The 19124-nt window shown below is 38.2% G+C and overlaps 1 protein-coding gene across 2 annotated transcripts in view; it reads right to left on the bottom strand.

Moving 5' to 3' along the window:
• rasgef1ba (RasGEF domain family, member 1Ba) overlaps positions 1–19124 on the bottom strand; it is a 76098-nt gene that overhangs the window by 3472 nt on the left and 53502 nt on the right. The window contains exons 1-12 of one of the 2 annotated variants that reach the window (XM_089130210.1): positions 15731–16005; positions 11789–11971; positions 10887–11009; positions 10606–10743; positions 7271–7483; positions 7038–7112; positions 5724–5819; positions 5259–5361; positions 3612–3691; positions 1949–2044; positions 361–456; positions 2–125 (exon numbers count right to left, since the gene is read on the bottom strand). In XM_089130210.1, the coding sequence (XP_088986336.1) occupies positions 2–125; positions 361–456; positions 1949–2044; positions 3612–3691; positions 5259–5361; positions 5724–5819; positions 7038–7112; positions 7271–7483; positions 10606–10743; positions 10887–11009; positions 11789–11971; positions 15731–15811 (1408 nt within the window). In that variant the 5' untranslated portion in view covers positions 15812–16005. Of the gene's footprint in view, position 1; positions 126–360; positions 457–1948; positions 2045–3611; positions 3692–5258; positions 5362–5723; positions 5820–7037; positions 7113–7270; positions 7484–10605; positions 10744–10886; positions 11010–11788; positions 11972–15730; positions 16006–19124 lie in introns of those variants that run through there. The other variant, XM_089130209.1, reaches the window with a different exon arrangement.

The raw sequence follows: 19124 nt of genomic DNA, 5'->3' as shown, positions 1-19124 counted from the left end.
CCGTCTTCACTGAAGACTGGTGCGGTCAGGAGATACTGCAGAATCTTGCGGTCTCTGTCAAAAGGACACTCCACCTTCTTCCAAGTCATGAACTCCATCACTTGTTTGGCCAGCTCCCAGAATTTCTGCAGCACAGTCAAGATTGATTCTGTTAGAGATCATCACCTAAGTTTCGTGTGTAGCTTCTGTCAGAATGAATCCATGCCCTTGAAACTTCATTTCAACAGATGCAAACGTCAATGAATTGCTGCTTGACAGTCTTTTCTTAATCACCCATTGTTATGCAGTAGCTGTGACGCCAGTTGTTTCCATGCATCATGTTAGCTTGCACGTATCGCCGAGTTAAACAGAAAGTATTACCTCAAAATTGACATGTCCGTTGGGGAGCCTGTTGGTACATCCTTCATTGAGGAAGTAAATGTCTTTGATCAAGAGGCTGAAGAAAGGAATAACAATCTATAAGGAAAAAAAAATGAACATACGATTACACAACAGCTACAACTGACCAAAAGCTTAAAAAAATGCAACCTCATTGGAGGCCATCTAAGGGTTATCGTCACAGCAAGACTGGATTAGGCAACAGTGTGTTACAGCATCTACAACATGATAAACAAAGCTCTCTCTCTCTTCAAAACACAATAAAATAATCCGCAATTCAAGCTTTAATGCAAAAATTTGCATCAGATGTGGAAAGAGCTGAAAAAAAAAAATTGTGGGCTTACTGAGCAAAAAATATTCAAGTAAAAATAAATGCCATGGTCTAAATCTTTTGTACACCTGAAAATTACCATCAGTCTGAAGACAAGAAAATTTAAGTAAATACCTTTTTTAATAATATTAATACAGTACATTTCATGACATCATCCTCAAATTCTTTTAAATGTTTATTTTTGTTTTGTTTTTTATTTATTTTTTGTCTTAAACCTAAACATCACACTAAAACTGAGAAATGTATAAACTAATAATCTCACTTACTACTTTTGTTATTTAGCTTATTTTGTGTTTATTTGAGTATAGTCCCATGTGTCTAATTAACCCCAAATTTAAACTGAGCTTAAAATAAATGTAATAACACTAGTGAACAAAACAATGGGTCAAAAAACAAGCAGTAAACATGTTGTGAGTGAGTTAAGGACATTAATAGAACAGTAATTCATTCCTGATTTAATTTGTTTACAGTGGAAATTCCTGGCCTGGAACATGCACGTATTATGTCCCTTGTATCTTATTTAAAGTAACAACACTAGCCAAAGTCTAAACACATTTCAAGGAAAAACAAGTGACATGGGACACTGTGATGCAAAAAAGCTGAGCATTCCAGAGTCGCTCTGGAACATTCTGTCTCACTCACCACCTAAACCCACACAGCGAACATCTCCTCCCTAACCAGTCGAAGACACAAAACAAGCCTTACAAAGCTTAACAAAAACAAACAAAAAACAAATCCCCCCAACAATATATAAGAACACACAAAAAAGTTGTGCACTTTGACAAAGACATTAACAATGACACAACATCCCTTTGGCAGACTCATGCCGGATGGAGTTTATTGCGTGAGTTTGCTCAAAGAAAACATTGAAGAGAATCAGAACATTTTGTTAACTGGCCGACTGCCATGTTTTTAGAACAAAAATGGAGCATATTTTGCCGAGGAAACAGAATGTCCCATTTCACGCCTTGCCCTCAGCAAATCATCCATCAGTCCAGCCATTATTACATAACTCTTGGGCAAAGAGGTCAAACTCAATTTACTGAAAATACAAAGTGTCTGAACTGGGGACTGCATTTAAGATAATTTTTTGTACTTGCATCTTTTACGTAATGAATCAGATTTTATCATTATCCTCAGCACGTTTGTTGTTAATATCAATACAACATATCACACACTTCAAACACTGTTTGAAACTTCTGTGAGAATATGTCTGGAAGGAGAAATGAAGTGCATTACCTTCTCTCTGCTACTATGAGCAGTGATGGATCTCTGAGTGGCTCCACGCAGCGCTGTTCTGTAGTTGTAGAAATTGCTAGAGGGATCCATCTGGTGCTGAGAACAGAGGGAAAAAACAGGTTTATGCACCAACCTCAGGACTTGGCCTGGAAAATGTAGATGTGGTTTCTACAAACTAAAGTTTCTAATGAGCCCTGAATCCATTTGGCATGGTTACGTCTTAGTAAGAACTACTGATTTAGGCAACATGAGTCATTCTAGTTACCATTCAGCATGGGACATTCTTTCATGGGAACTACGTAAGATGATACATTTCATGTGCTCTCAAACGTCATTCAACTTTTTGCCTGAAGGTGAGACGTTCACAAAGGTTCAGCAGTTTTAGTAGGTCCACTATGGTTCAAAGGAGTGGGGTCAGTAGATATTTTTAATGCTTTTGAAAGAAGTGTCTTACTCTCACCAATAAAAATATATAACATTTTTAATATATTTACTGTTTCTTTTGATAAATTTAATTTGTCCTAATATTATCCTACATTCTTCCATTGTCTGAGAGTAAAACAAAATGTAAAGGTGTTTTTAGAGGTCGACTGATTCATTGGTTTGCCGATATATCGATACCGATAGTTGATTGGTGGAACTATCGTTATCGGCAAAAATCCTAAAACGTACATGAACGATCAAGGTACAATTGTATTGCTCAAATAATAATGCATGCAGTAAAACTGTATTGTATATTGCATAATGCATAGTTCATGAAAGCTATATTACATCCTTGATAACAAATGGGACTTGCAAAGTGTTTCCTATGAAATTTACAAATGTTCTAGGTAATTATAGCTAAAAAAAACATTTTTGACCTGTAATATTTTAATGCTCTAATTTTTTTTCTGTTCAGTTTGTTCTAGAAGTTCTCATTAATTTGTATATATTTATTTAATTTAGCACATTTCAGTTCAGCACAGTTTTACTTGGAGTGTTATGTTTGTTTTTAATCCCATATCCATTTCTTAACCCAAGAAATATCGGTTGAATAATCGGTTGTTGGCATGCATGGTCAAATCTAAATATCGGTATCGTAAAATCCACTATTGGTCGACCTCTAGGTGTTGTGATACAGAGGCTGAACCTCCCTAAAGACTACACATACAGTCCCTATTTACAGCATTTATCAAAATGCTGCAGCCGACCGTGTGTATTGCGTACATAAGTCATATATCAAGTTCAAGGAATCTATAAAGATAAAGCAAGACCTAAACACACCCTCTAGACAGTAAACACAGTGTGCAGTTTGAAAATTAAAGCCTTAAAGCTCTCAACCCCTAAAATGTGGCCTAAAAAGCTTTGTAAACATTTGCACACCCACTTAAAGGGAGAATTGCCGTGCTTGAGAGAAATAATGATACAAAAGCAGCAATTCTCGCCCACTGGAGACTAAAATTAACAAGAGGTGGTGCACATATTGTCGTGGGTTTGAGCATCATGCATGCATAAGTCAAGGGGACAAGAGCCAGGGTTGAACACTTAATGTGCTTAGTGCAATGTCAGCACTGTGTTCAATCCCAACGGGATTCAATCCCACTCATGCTGTCCCCTACATATTCCCTCACTCCAGTGAGTCACACTCACCCACTACTGTAAACAGAAAAGATGAAAAACCTACCTCTAGTATATCAAATTTGGCGGTTTTGACTTTCCCCCAGGTCTTCTTGAGCCGTGACACAGGGCTCATGTTCATCCCGGCTGAAAGACACACAGAAACAGACACAGGTCAGCACATTGCAACACCTCGTTTCCTGTCAGAGGTGCAGTTTCTCTGTAGCAAACAGAGCAGTTAGGCCCATGAGCCCACATGAACAATGGCATTAGCAGAGCGTCATTTCCCTCCGACAATAAGTTCAGCTTATAGTGCCGAGGGTCACAGTGGGCTTGTGCAGTCAGCAGTAATGACCAGATGAGGTCAGAGTGTTGACTGGAAATCACTAGGGGTGGGTCAGCCAATCAGATTCGTCTGTACTGACGACAGAATCATTTCTTAATATGTTAAGGAACATTACTTGTTTTTGATGCTTTAAAATCAATATGAAATTAAAATTCAACTTTACTTTCCTATTGCACATTCTTTAGCTATTATTTTAGCATTCAGTCCACTCTGAAATAAGTTTTTTTTTTAAGTCTCCTATGCTCACCAAGGCTGTATTTGATAATTACAGTGTTAAAAAAATTATATTGATAAATATTAGATATTTGTATAACATGCATTCCCATTTTCCTGAATATTTTGTGATCTACATGTGAAAGTCCATTTGTTTAGATCTTTTCTTATCCAAATACAACAGTTTTAACCCCGAACAATATCAGCACTATCTGTCCATCACCAGACGAGACATCTGAGACCTTAGTACCAGTAACAATCTGTCTAACAGGTGACAGACCCAGAGCTGCTCCGTCACACTAACACGATACTAGTGCGAATGATCTTTCTTTCCTAGCCACGCGCTGACACTCCATTCACATCACACAATGTACGCTGCCTCCAAAAAAACACTAGCAGGAGCGATCAACCTTTCCCATGACTTGTTTGTTCTCTTCCAGTGACTTTAATATCAGCCCTCCATCTCTAGGGAGAGAGGCTTGTGTAAGAGCCATGGCCCACAGGCTCGTCTCCTGGGAATGACCAGGGAAAAGACAGCTGGTTCCACTCCCTCCCTCCCACAATCCCCTCCTCAATGAGTCCGTCCCTCTCTCAGTCTATTGGATTGGTCAGCACTGACCATCTGCCTGAAGGATGCCGCTCCCTCGTTCCAGCTCTCACTCACACAAGCTGAACAGCTGCCTCCTCTCATGGCCCTCTCCACTCCTGCTCCCCTACCCATAATGCCTCAGGCACATGCAGCTAATCATCATTTTGATATAATATATGATGCATGCTTTCATTATCAATAGAAATCGAACAAATATACAAATGTTTGGAATATATATTTATATAGCTATATTATAATATAGCTAAAGATTATCTGTAGATTTTCCAAACAATGAACAGTTGAGATACAGTACAATACAAGGTTAAAAAATTGTATTATCTAAATCTTGACACACAGCTAAATATGACTCTCTGCATCACTCCACAAACACAAATAACCTGATAGTGTTTGCATAGTCTATAAGAGACATGTAAAGCTTACAAGAGCAAGGATTAGAAAAGCAAACCAAATCCTGCCAAAACAGCAACTGTCTTATCCAAACAGATTTGTAGGGAACAAGAGAGCTTTCTGTAGCAAAGTGTTGCAAGGGACATCAAAATACTCACTAATGATGGCCATGAGCGAGTTGAAGTTGCCAATGTTGAAGCATTCTCGTGCCACGTCGATGAAGAACTCAATGACTCGAGCCCGATGTTTCTTCTTTACAGGCTGCATAAGAAAAACAGGCAATTTATGACCATCAATAAAGGGATTCTGATTTCAAAGATCACTAAATACTTAAAAGCCTTTAAATGAGATATATATATATATATATATATAAATAAAAGTTTTTTTTTGAAAGCCTCTTATGCTAACCAAGTTAACAAAAAATACTATTAAAAAACGGAAATATTACAATTTGAAATAACTTTTTATTTAACATTTGTTTATGAATAGAAAGAACATGAATTTTCTGACCCCAGTGTATGTTTTCTATAAAGCCTATATTTAAGATCACATGAGAATCACTAATAGTGCAACATAACTAACTAAGTTGCTAGGTGAGTCATAGCATAAGATCAGATAATTACCATGCAGATCTCCGTCGCCACCAGGTAGCTGAGCCTGTTGAACCACTCCACATAAGCCTCCAGGTTACTTGCTTTTTTGTGATCACTAAAGCATCTCTGCAAGAATCAAAATTTCAAAAGATCAGTTTCACTATTATAATTACACTTAGCTTGAGCTTAAGCTAAGTCAAGTGCTTAATTTAGAAAATCACGCCACAATGTTTTCTAGTTTTTGTTGGGTTTTTTAAAGACCATGTGTTTTTAATTGATCGGTATGAGCCAATTTCATGTTTTTTTTTTTTTAACCAAGTAGTTAAATACAAAAAATATCTATGATGGAGAGACCTTAAAGTTGTCTTTCATCACTGTTTTTACTGTGTTCTTACTATTCCTATGCATTTTATAATATTTATGTTGGGTTTTAACATTTCCTGTTTTAGCTGAGCATTCATTTAGCTATTGATGGAAATATTTGTCAAAATGTATGTGTTGATTTTATCGGTCTTGCTTTATTTATTGACTTAATCATCTTGTGTATTTATTTATTTTTTTCCAATATCATTGCATATAGTAAGTTTATCATAAATTCTTAACTGCAGGAATTTTGAAAGCCATTTAAGTTTATCATTTGTAAATCGCTCTTGAAGTGATCTCACAAAACTCTGAATGCTGAGATATGCGATTCCTACATTCCCAACCCAAGAAACAAAGGCCTCTGAGATGACTGATGATCTCAAACAATGCATTCAATCAGAGAGTTCGAGCTATTGTCTGTTTAAGGGAATGTATGCGGACGCTCTGTCTGAAAGCTTGGGTCACTCTAACCCTTCATTCCTCACATTCCTACAGTCGGACTGTGTCGTCCGTCCCACAATGCACAATCCACCCTACTCTACCTTTGATGGACAACATCAGAGAGCCAGTGCACAAGGACCCTCTGGAGAGACGACGATCAAAACAAAAGAGAAAATCGCACCAGCAATGCCTCGACACAAGCTGCTGCCTAGCAGCCAGGCGGCAATGGGCATTACGAGGCAGGGCTAAGCAAACTTTTGGCGGGTTATTGTGAGAAACCAGTTGCTAGGCTTTGGCCACAAAAGGACACTGTGAGGAACGTGAGGAGGGAAATTTGGACAATGACAGATTAGACAAGGAATGTGCTGTGAACGCTGTGTGAAAAAGGTGACACGGCGTTGAACCCGAGAGTTAACGTAAACATTGTGCGTATTGATTTCTCCAAGTTGGTTGTTTGCTGCAGTGAGCGAAAGACATACCATTTGTGTTGAATGTATTTTTAGTTAACCTTGCTGACCATAAACAGGATGGGACTGTTACCTTGTCGTTATCAAGAGGGTCTTTCTGAACAAACGCCTGAACAAACTCCTCTGGTCCAATGTAGCTCAGTCTTTCCTGAAAAATAAAAATGAAGTCAGTGCATCATTTGCAGTAAGTCCAAATGGTAGCATTGAAAATAACTACACGGATTATTGATTTTGTAAATAAATCCACCCAAACCCACAGTAAGGTGAGGAATGTAAGGTCATGTAAACAGAGGAAGCTCCTCTCACCAGTTCAATGTGTGTGAGTTGTTGTGCCAGGGTAAAGGGGTCATTGCAGATGGTCAGAATGTCTCTCTGGATGGACTGAGGTTTGGTCTTCAGAACAGTTAGTCTGTCGGTCACAGACGAGTTGATCTTGGCCAGGGCCTCCTCATACTGACTCAGTGTGGTGAGCTTACGGATCAGCGTTTGTGTCATCTGTTGCACCGATTTACGATAGAGCTGAAGAGGAGACAGAAGTTGTGGATTTCATTACAACCATGCTTTTATAGACCAGAATTACCTGCTACTAGTCATTCATTTGAAAGGATTGACAGCTAGACGTGTCCTGCACTGACACGAAAGCTGAGCGAATACACCGAGTATTCTAATGGGTATGGGATTTTCAGCCCTTTCCACTTGACTGGCCAGCAATGACTGGTCTATCGTTCCAAGATAGGGTTGGGTAGTATGTTACATAAACAGTTAATGGAAGATTACGAAACAGCAAAGGTTCTTCAAAAGGTTCACGAGAGCCCCTGCATGCCTCCCATTTCCCCTCGTAACACAAGATGAGGTTGAGTTATCTAATAACAAGAGCCTGACACAGTTCTGGACTTCTGTTGCATAAGAAGAGGACCGCAGCGGTCATGCCCTGTTGCTCAACTTCAGTCAGACAAAAATCTACATCCTCTGCCTGCTCGACAACAGTGGTCTTTTTAAGAAGTATTTCGTGATTTTTCTTACAATAATTTACGTTTTTTTTCCAGCTAAGGAACGATAAAAAATTTGACAGCCATATTGCCCGTTGGTGTGGGCGCTAATGTAGTAACCGTTATAATTATCATTCTTGCTGTGAACGGTCCAAGGTTTTCCTAAATGAGTGCAGGATGTACAAAACATCTTTTGTTTCTGTCAGGCTTCTGTACTCCTTTGACTGATTAATCTGATTGTGCAGGAGGTCACTGGCACATAAATCCATTTGACTCAACATTCGAGAACAACCTGCATTCTTGTGCACTCCAGCACATTGATGATTTGCGAGAGCGAGAGAACAGCAGGAGACCTAGCAGCACTTTAAAGAATCACAGAGAATCTTTAATAGTTCCCTCTCCAAGGTCTACCATGTTGACACAAACAAAGGAAAGGGAGATTATTTTTAGCAGGAGTTCTTGGCGATAACTGCTTGACATTTTAATACAGCAAATCAGACATCTTACTTGTTGTAAAAAAATAAGAAAGCCGCCTCTGTGCTGCCTCCACATTTTTAACCCTGGCACGAGTGTGCGACAGCCGTACAGATGACTCTGGCATGGATAAACATGCACAATAAACAGAATTTGTTCAAAATGTGTCCAAATGTGCACCAAATGCTTGGATCTACAATTATGCAACTGTGCACTGCCTTTCCTATACAGAAGACCACATGCATAATGGTGAACTAAGCAGACAAGAAGCCTGAAGACCAAACTGCGGTCTGGAGTCTGGACACAGATGTTACAACATCTATTCTTAGCTCCCGCACCGAAAGCAAGAGATCTGCAATGCAATTGCCAGTAAAAAGACGGAAAACAGCAGGTCAAACAACTGCTGGGAAACTCATCAGGACCGATGAGGTCCAGAAGAGGTCAAAACCTAAAAGGCCTAACTGGAAACCACTTATAGTCATCTTGTTATGATGGGCTGTGAGCACTGGAGAGTACATTTGAAAATACACCACACATGTTGTCTCATTTATTATTATAAAAACACCTATTGTCTATTGTGTGGCTGCTGTGAATCCCCCGTCAATGTAGAGTCAGTGCTCTACTGTAACAGACTGCCATTACCCCGCGATTCACATACGAGTACATGCCGCACAAATGAAGGGGAAAAACACAGGGACTGAATTACATAATACAGACAGCATACTGATGGTCTGAACAAATGCATTCTTCATGCTTTGAGACGCTCTTCTCAGGCAGATACACATCTACACAGATTAAATTTGTCTCGTCTACGTAGTAGATGTAAAGATCAAAGAGACTTTGATGAGTTTTTCATTATTATGGGTCAGTGACATAAGGGTAAAATATATACTTTTAATATATTGCTCTTGTACTCATGTTGGTTTCATGTTTTATTTCAACATTTTTGATATAAAAATAAACTTAATTCATCATATAAGAGGCATGTTCAGATTATTGTATGTATGAATTTGGTTACTATGAATTTTTAAATAAAACAGGTCAACTACATCATTGACCCTTATACAGTTTTAGCTTTCCATGTTATCTTTTGAGTGTACTCTACATGTGATCTTATTAGTTGATCACCCTTTCACAAGATTAAAGAGGCGGTACAACACGAACACATTTCCTCCATGAGCGTAGCGGGGAAGCAGAAGCTCATCGATCTCCAGGCTCAGGATGAAGCAGATCAATAACCACACATGTGTTTACTGCAGAAGACACTGGAGGATGAGTCCTTCTTGTCTTTTCGGGTTAGAGAAACATCATTCGATTCTGGATCTGATGGGTCAGCGCCCTCCATCTTAAACTGTCTATTCTAACTAGCTCCCTGCTGTTAGTCATTACACTAATGCTCACAACCATGTGAGATGACCAGACCTTGCTCGGGCAAATCTTTTTCACTGTACATTAACAAAATCAAGATTTGCAGACAGAGAAGGACTGTTCAACTGCGGACAATGGAGACAAATGTTCACAGGGACATTCGAGGACAAATCTTAATGAGAGCTGCCAACTTTATTCAAATTTAAAAGGAAGTGACAGGCTCAGCACCGACCGATAAACAGCAAAAAGTATGTGGGCACAACAGAACCTGATGTAAAAAATAAAATCTGATCAGAGTGTTGCTTTTTTTTTTAAGAATTTAGCATAAACTATCCCAAATGTGGTGAAAAATCCCTTTGAGGAAAAAAAAATGCTAAGCCAGAACATGGTAACATCAGGGCTAATGGAACAATTTAAATGCAGCCTGTGGAAAAGCACCAGTGAAGACAAAAGCAGCCGAACAAAAGAGCTTTATTCTCACTTCTGTCAGAGCACTTTAGGTCTAAAGAAATCTCACTCCCCAATGCCCAGGTGTTGACACCTTCTCACCCAGCGTGTTACATCTTATGTCTTAAGCAGCCGAATTTTAAAGAAGCCATGTTAAGACTTATGCAAAAATGTTTTATTCTCTCTATGCTAATAGTGGTACTAAAGGTATAAAGAAACGCTAATGTCTTTGACAAGTATTCTCACCTTTAGGTGACTATTATTTTAAAACGGCATTGCCCTTTAGCTGACATTTCCTTAAGAATAAAAAACTCATTGTTTCTGCTGAAATTATCACCAAACACTTGGAAGCGGCAGACTTACTTCATCTCCAGTACTCAGACGATGTGTTAGTTCCTTCAGACTCTTCATCATCCTTTCATCCCTGAAGTCATAGGGAAACGTCTCGGTCCACTCAGTCAGCAACTGCAGGATCTTAGGAGCAATTTTCCTGACTCTTGCCTATAGATCAAGTAAAAATAAACAATGCAATTGCAATTATTGTCTCTAGATTCTTAAAAGTTCCTTGCTAAAGCTAGAGCAACCATTACAACTGAAGACACCTTCAATCAGTGTAATGATACATCATGTCTTTGCCAGTTTACCTTGTCCGCCTGAGGATCACTGAGCCTCTGCTGGTCCACACATAAATGGCACACTTTGGACATCAGCTCATATGGATGAGTAAAGAGACGGGAACTGAGCAGAAACGTGAAGATGTATGTCCTCTGCAAGTCAATAAAAATTTGATCAAAGTTTGCAATAATATGTTTTCATTGTTCTATCTAAACAAAACTAGTATTGAACTACAATAAATCTAAGTGTTAACTACATACATTTATATATTTCTGGAGAATATAACTAGTAAGCTGCATTACTGTTACAAAGTTTTGGGTTGTTGTTGTTTTTTCAAAAGAAGATTTGCCCAGCAAGTCTGTATTTATTTGATCATAATATTAGTTTAAAATATCTATTTTAAACTAAAAATTTATTTTTATCTGTTTTCTATCTTAATATACATTTAAAATGTATTCCTGTGATGGCAACGCTAAATTTTCAGCATCATTATGCCAGTCTTTAGTGTCACATGTTCTATAAAAAAAATATATATATATACAGTATTTGGTGCTCAAAAAAACATTCTTATTATCATCAATGTTGAAAACAGTTGTGCAGCTTAAGTTTATTTTATGAAATTTTTTTTGGAAGCTTTTTTTTCTTCAGGATTCTTTGATAAATGGAATGTTCAAAACAAAAGAACAACAGATTAAATAGAAATCCTACTTTTGATCAATTTAATGGGTCCTTAAAAGTATTAATTTCTTTATTTAAAAAAATATACTGAACCCAACCTTTTGAATGAGGCAGTGAATGTTGGTGATAGTTAGACAGTTTTGACATTTTAAAAAAATAATTTGAGACATAAAAATGAGCGTCCATGCGTTTTCAATACTCAAAATACAATATCAGAATAAGGCTGAATACTTTTGATACTCTATATACTCACATCAGGATAGTACGCCACTGTAGGGACCAAGTGCTCAATAAGTGCCTCCAAGGACCCCGACACCAGGGTGTTGTCATGGTAATACAGGCCTTCGTAGTCTTCCTCCTTGGCCTTATAAATATTCTTGTTGTATCCATTGGGCCCATACATCACTGGAAAGGGTGGCGTTTGAGGCATTTTGTCCTGTTGAAGGATATAGTCTTATGAGCCTCAGATGAATGCAAACACACTCAAAAACAGACATTAACGTATGAACCAATTCGTTAATGCTGAGCCTTCATTTTCCTCAGAAAAGTTTGTTTACATTTATGTAAAACACAAAGTCCCCAGTATCATTATAGGAAGCTGAGTGGAAAATTACTCTTCCTCGGATGGACGACTCATGGGGATGAATCTGTCGCGATTAATCTCAATGTGCAAACACCTTCCCTGATTGAACCTAAGAGAACTTGAATTTAATCTCCATTCAGTGCGCATTTCAGACACTCGCTAGCTCTTTAATCCACCATAAATCACCTGAACATCCCACCGCTCAACAAACACCAACAACTTAATCTTCATGCTGCTTTTACCTCACGTGGATGTACAAAACAGAGGCTCTTTTAACCATGGTTTGATGCGAAGAAAATAAACACGATGACCTATGAGATCTAGTGCTTCTGAAAAGAAGGATTCTCTCCACATAACGCCCCCTCTCAAAACCAAAACGTGGCCCTTTACAGATGAGAGTCCTGTGAGTCGGTCACCATTAGCTAGAGGTGATAAGCAGACAAATGCAGTTCTTTACCCACACAAAGAGCACTGACTCACACTGCCTCCCTCCCTCCTATATCTCCCTTCTGTATCTTCCAGGCTCTCGTGGAACGGCAGAAAGTGAGCTTTGCACATGTCAATGCATCACCTAATCACGCGGGCGGCTCCAGCATGCCAGCACGAGCTTCTGTGCCATTTCAGAGCTCAGCCCGTGACTTTATGCGAGATTCCTGGACACTGCGCATATGGGCCCCTCAATGGAGGCATTCACAGCTAAGGCACGGGGCGTCAAGGGACACCCCAAACAATGTGTGGCCCCAATGGCCGCCTGCCTATTCAGGCTCACAGACGTTCGGGTGCCAGAGTCGGACGAGAGTGCACAGGAGGGAGGGGGTGTCGCATGAGGACGTACATGGCCCCCACTGAGACCTCCTTCATAAAACCATAGACATTAGCATCAAAATGGAGCCCCAATAGGTCAAAGAAGAAATGCCCTCCGCGCATCTGCTTTACCATGTGTTATACCATCTGAGCAAGTCAATGAGTTGAAAAGCGAGTGACTTTGCTCTCATCACCAGAAATTGACAATTTGTCAAGTCCTGCATGAATGATGCCTCTCTGGGAACCAGTAATCAGTTACTGGGATATTACTCTTCGTCTCACATTCGGCCTGCTGTACAGCATTGGCCAAAACATGCAAAGAAATAAACCACCTTGTTGTTTTTGACTTAAATCCACTTACGGCCAAAATGCAGGATCCTCCTGCGCATCTGCCGATGCAAACCTATTAGCGAAGCCCCCAGGCCACAATGCAAATCTGCTAAAAACTGCAACAGAAAAAGCCAAAGCCCTTTTAAACTCACTAGGCACACCAGCTGCATCCCAATTTAATTCTGAGAGTGAATAAAACAAAGCCGAAGCTGATTAGTAGTAGCAGGGAATCTGGATGTGTTTACTTTTTGGTTGCAGGTGTCAAGTATGGCCCGCCACATGTCCTCTCCCCTCTCCTAAACAAACACTGAGCACAGCCTTCACAACAGGGACCGTATAGTGTGTAAGCAAACAAAAAGGTCCATCCTTTCACACAATTGCTGCACTGTATTTGACAGAGCTTTTATTTTGACTATGTAGAATATTTGGCATCCATCCACGGCCGCATTTTAGATAGTTATGTCTTTCAGAAAGCTGAAAACATTCAGTCCCACCCATGTTGACTGTAGTATTGATTACTGCGTCTCTAGATCACAGCAGACTTCCTCAAGCATAAAGCAACATTAAGTAAGACAAATAAACTGATTGACCAATGAATTTCCATGATTTTTATACTATTTCTTGTTTGTCATACAGCAGGCATTTGTTTGTTTGGATCTTTTAGAGGAATATGATTGGGAATCATGTCTTCCTGTCAGCACAACAGTAAACAGTACTTCCTATTTGTTAGAGCTTGATCCTTGGTTGTTGTTGTTTTTTCTTCAGCATGAAGCGACCTTTAAACAGTAGACTTACAACAACTTTACAGCTTCTAAAATCATGCCAATGAGCTCAACAAACTCTGTTGTTGAGGATGCGGTTTCAAAACAGCCCAGAATGTATGGGTTTTGTGGTTTTAACCTCTGCATTTGCAATATACACGATTCATGGAACCTATCAAGGAATTGTAAAATTCATGATTTCCATGGAAATTGATCCTAATAACACATGGAAATGTAATTATTGTAAATAAGAATGTTATTTTATTTATTACATTTTCTATTTTATCAACTTTGTGAGTGTAATCTTAATATAAAAATAATCTATAATATCCAAATGAGTGGAAATGATGTTACGAATATTAGGAAATGAGGAAATAAACATGTCTGCTCAAGACACTGTCATAGACGCCCGCATGACACAACATTGCCAGTTTCCAAATAAATTGAGCAAAAGGATGATATTGAATCTAAGTTTTTTTTCTGTCAAAGTGGATTATATGAGAAATGAGCAGGTGTGTAAGACAATGGGGGAAGGGAGCCAAAGCTTCATTGAAACTACTCAAGTGTGTCTGAGTAAATAAAGGGCTTGTCTGACAGGGCATACCGTCCTTCCCACTGTAAAAGCACTTTGAGCGACCTGCATGACTTGTATCACAGGGGCAAAGTTCAGCCAAATCACAGCAACCTGATGCAGATCAGCATTTCAAAACAAAATCAAGTGCCTCAGACACAGTTCTTTACACAATTTTTGAAAAGACAAGAAACCCTTATTTCAATGAAATTCAAAAAACTACAATAAACACAAGTAGATATGACAATCTGCTTAATTCCCAAAATAGCTTGATAGTGGAACACATGGGTACTGATCATCTGAAATCAACAGGGGAATATTCAGCAACAGCCCTCCAGTTCCCAAAACCACCCATCCACAAGAAATCCACCACTACTAGCTATAACAGGACAAATGAAAATGATTTCCCTACTGAACACACAAAACTCCATAAAACTGCCATCTTCATTCTGAAATGCACACCATCTGTTTAGTACACATTATGTACACTATATTCCTATGCCAATTTACTGTAAATTTATATCTCTCACACACACACAAATGTAATGGCATTTCAAGATACTTTAAGATTTCACTAGCTGCTAAGCCCCATGAGTTTTAAAGACTTGGAATCAAAAATGTTTAATTCCCTAAGATATCCGTATCTCTTTAACTATATAACTAGTGAGGTATATAAATATTATAATCATGGTATAATAGTATATATCAAAGTCTAAAGATTAAATCAATTAAACCATTAAACTATCAGACCAGTCAAAAAGGCAAACTAGATTTTTAATAACATACCATAAATAACCAATAATACATTGTAATCATCCATTATGGTACATATGGGACTGAATTTGTTGTGCATAGGATATTGTGAGAGATCACATTCAGGACCGCCAACATACCAGAGCCACAGCCTAGATTCTTAATACTCATGTTAATAAGAAAGCAATGACTAGGCTATAATCAGCAACGAATATGTGTTGGGTATGTTTAAATATAAGAAACTGGATTCTGCCCTGTTTGCATGACATGACTGACGGATATATAGAAGGTTGCACTGTGAAACAATATCAAAATGCATGCAAAAACAAGCGGCGTCTAACATCAGGTGATGTTATTAAAGGCATGTTATTAAACATCGCTTGCGTTTCTCACCTCGACAGGGACAGAGACTCCGCTGTAGATCAGATCAGCAGAAGTTTGGCGTTGAATGGCTGAGCAAGAACCTCCGAACATATAATAATCACACACTTCAAAGAAAAAGATACTTAAAACATGTTCAACTAAAAAGTCTTAAACCACGCTGCGTATTCCCAAGTCATACGAACACCGATTGTGACATTCAAGCGTATGATCCTTATAAATATCTCCAGGAAGCTGATGTGCGACGCGCTATTTACTCACGGTCTCAAGCAAGTGTGCGGATCCAGTGAGCGCGCGCGAATAGTAAATGATAGTAGGCTGAGCTGTGGGATGCGAGGTGACCAATCAGCGGACAGCACCAGACTCAGACACCCGCGTGCATGTCAGCGCGCACCCATCAGTTTGCGAAAGCAAGCATACCGATTTCTATGGAAGCTTGTTTCCGCCACTGAATAAAAAAATAAAATAAATAATTGCGACTTTTTATCTCACAATTCTGACTTTTTTTCTCACAATTGCAAGATAAAAAGTCCGAATTGCGTGATATAAAGTCGCAATTGCGAGTTGTAAAGTCAGAATTGCGAGATATAAAGTCAGAATTGCGAGATATAAAGTCAGAATTGCGTGATATAAAGTCGCAATTGCGAGATAAAAAGTCAGAATTGCGAGATATAAAGTCGCAATTGCGAGTTACAAAGTCAGAATTGCGAGATAAAAAGTCAGAATTGCGTGATATAAAGTCGCAATTGCGAGTTATAAAGTCAGAATTGCGAGACATAAAGTCAGAATTGCGTGATATAAAGTCGCAATTGCGAGTTATAAAGTCAGAATTGCGAGACATAAAGTCAGAATTGCGTGATATAAAGTCGCAATGTGAGTTATAAAGTCAGAATTGCGTGATATAAAGTCGCAATTGCGAGTTTTAAAGTCAGAATTGCATGATATAAAGTCAGAATTGTGAGATTTAAACTCTTCTGATGGGGGAAAAAGAATTGGCCTAATAAGTCGCAATTGCGAGTTTATATCTCACAATTCTGAGAAAAGATGTCAGAATTTCGACATATAAACTCGCAATTATGTGTTATAAAGTCAGAATTGCGAGATGTAAACTCGCAATTGTGAGAAAAAAGTCACACTTCTGTCTTTTTTTCTCAGAATTGCGACTTTATATCTCACAATTCTGACTTTATATCACGCAATTCTGACTTTATATCTCGCAATTCTGACTTTATATCTCGCAATTCTGACTTTATAACACACAGTTCTGACTTTATAACTCGCAATTGCGACTTTATATCACGCAATTCTGAGAAATAAAGTCAGAATTGTGAGATATAAACTCGCAATTGTGAGAAAAAAAGTCAGAATTGTGAGAAAAAAAGTCAGAATTGTAAGATAAAAAGTCACAATTCTTTATTATATTTTTTATTCAATGGCGGAAACAAGCTTCCATAGATTTCTCTAAAACGGCAACTGAAAGAAGAACTAATGACAAAGCAGAATCCCAGAATTCAGCAAAAATCCCCTGAAAATAATTGTCTTGGTACTTACAAGTCTGCCATTGGGCTATAGGCTATACAGAAATACACTGGTCTCATTTGCATAAAGTAGGCTAATTAAACGGTATGGCATGAACTTGAAATTATCTTTTCTCATAATCCACATTTATTGAAACAAAATAAATAGTTTAATGTTAACAAGCATAATTGATGTGAATGGGGATATTTTGGGGAATCTCCCTCAAGTCTCATTTTTTATATTTTTGAAAAAATCCAGATAACACTTTAGTAGGCTACAGACTGATAATATTAGATTACAATGTGTTTGTATCTGCGTTTACCTACAATATCTTTAGCTTAATTTAAAATAAATCTGTAAAACCCACTACATTATTTTCTATACCTTATCTCATCTTAGAAGTTTTGCTAATGTGCCATTTACACATGCATGTTTCTTAGATACTGTATGTATCAGGATGCCTGGACTTTCACAGAAACTGGGCACACCCCCCACATCAGATACTACAGTGATTACCTCAAACAATTCACAGGGGTTTTCCTTCTCTCATCGCAGGTCGGGGGGCCGAGGCGAGAGGTCATCTCGCACCTTCATGAGGTGTGCTAACTGCGCACCAATAGCATGTTTAAACATCACACATATCAGTTTGTCTTTTAAATTGACATAACAAATTGATTTATCTTCTAAACGTTTTACTCCTCTTACTGGTTAAACAAAAAAAATACTATAATATTCATATTTTCAATAAGTGTTTAAAGTATTATGCACATAAGAAGAAATAAGCTGATATCAAACCAGCACTAATTGAGGGAGTCTATAGATCACATACAGTGAAAACATTTGTTAAAAAAGCAGAATCGAACAAAGTTCCGAAGCTTTAAAGATGTGTATGAATCATCTCTAAAAATCTGCATCACAAAAGACAGTTCAAATGTGGTGTGAAAATGGAGATGTTTCTTCATGCCTTTGACAACCAGCCTGAATAAAATCTGGATATGGGGAGCATTATGCTTGAAAATAACCATTCACAGATTTCACATCTTGGCTAACACCTCCACAATGGGCCCACAGTTATATAACCTCTGTGTATATTGAAAGGCATTGTTCATTGTGAAGTGCTGAATTGTGGAGGTGTTCATAAAGATATGAAGAGCTAAATACTCTGCAAAAGTTAATACTAATGACAAGAACCAAACATAACAAAAAGTTGAAGAGAAACAGCTACAAGTTCATTCAAATACAGTCATTCGTCCCAATAAATACACATTTAAGCTTAGTCAGCACAGACAGTCTGACTTGGCTCCCCTTCTGCTCCCGAGGTATTCACACCCCTATTGTAGTCCTAGATGGGGCATTATGAATGTGAAAAGTGATGCATGAATTATTTAGATGTTTGAAATGCTTAAAAATAATATATGATACTGTGTCTGTTGTTACATTTACATGTTTGACTTAAAAAATCCTTAAAACAGAACAAGGATAAAAATGTATGCTTAAAGCTAAATGTGTTGATTGTTGATCACTTGATTAAACAAAGAGAGTCTTGCAAAACACAAAAGTCTATGTAGAGTGTGTACATTTCTTTTACACATAAGAATGCTAAACATGGAAATTGTCATTTTTACTCATTCAAACATTTCTGCCACATTCATTCTGAGGAAACAAATGCACTAGCAGTTGACAGAGATGATCAGGCACAAGTGTTAAAAACCACAGCAGTGTAAACCAAAGTGCTAATGTACTACAGAAACTTTACCATATGGTTACATCATGTGTGTGTTGAATCTTCATACTGGAAGGCAAGGAGGTCACAATCGGCTTTGTCTTTTGATCTTTGGTGTCACTCTGTAATCATGTTGTTTAATAGCTAGGCTTCCATTTACAACCC

Source organism: Pimephales promelas, chromosome 4 (assembly GCF_988280905.1).
Source record: "Pimephales promelas chromosome 4, fPimPro1.hap1.1, whole genome shotgun sequence".
Lineage (NCBI taxonomy): Eukaryota > Metazoa > Chordata > Actinopteri > Cypriniformes > Leuciscidae > Pimephales > Pimephales promelas.
The sequence above is the reverse complement of the archived record's forward strand: the minus strand, read 5'-3'. Positions and strand labels throughout refer to the sequence as shown.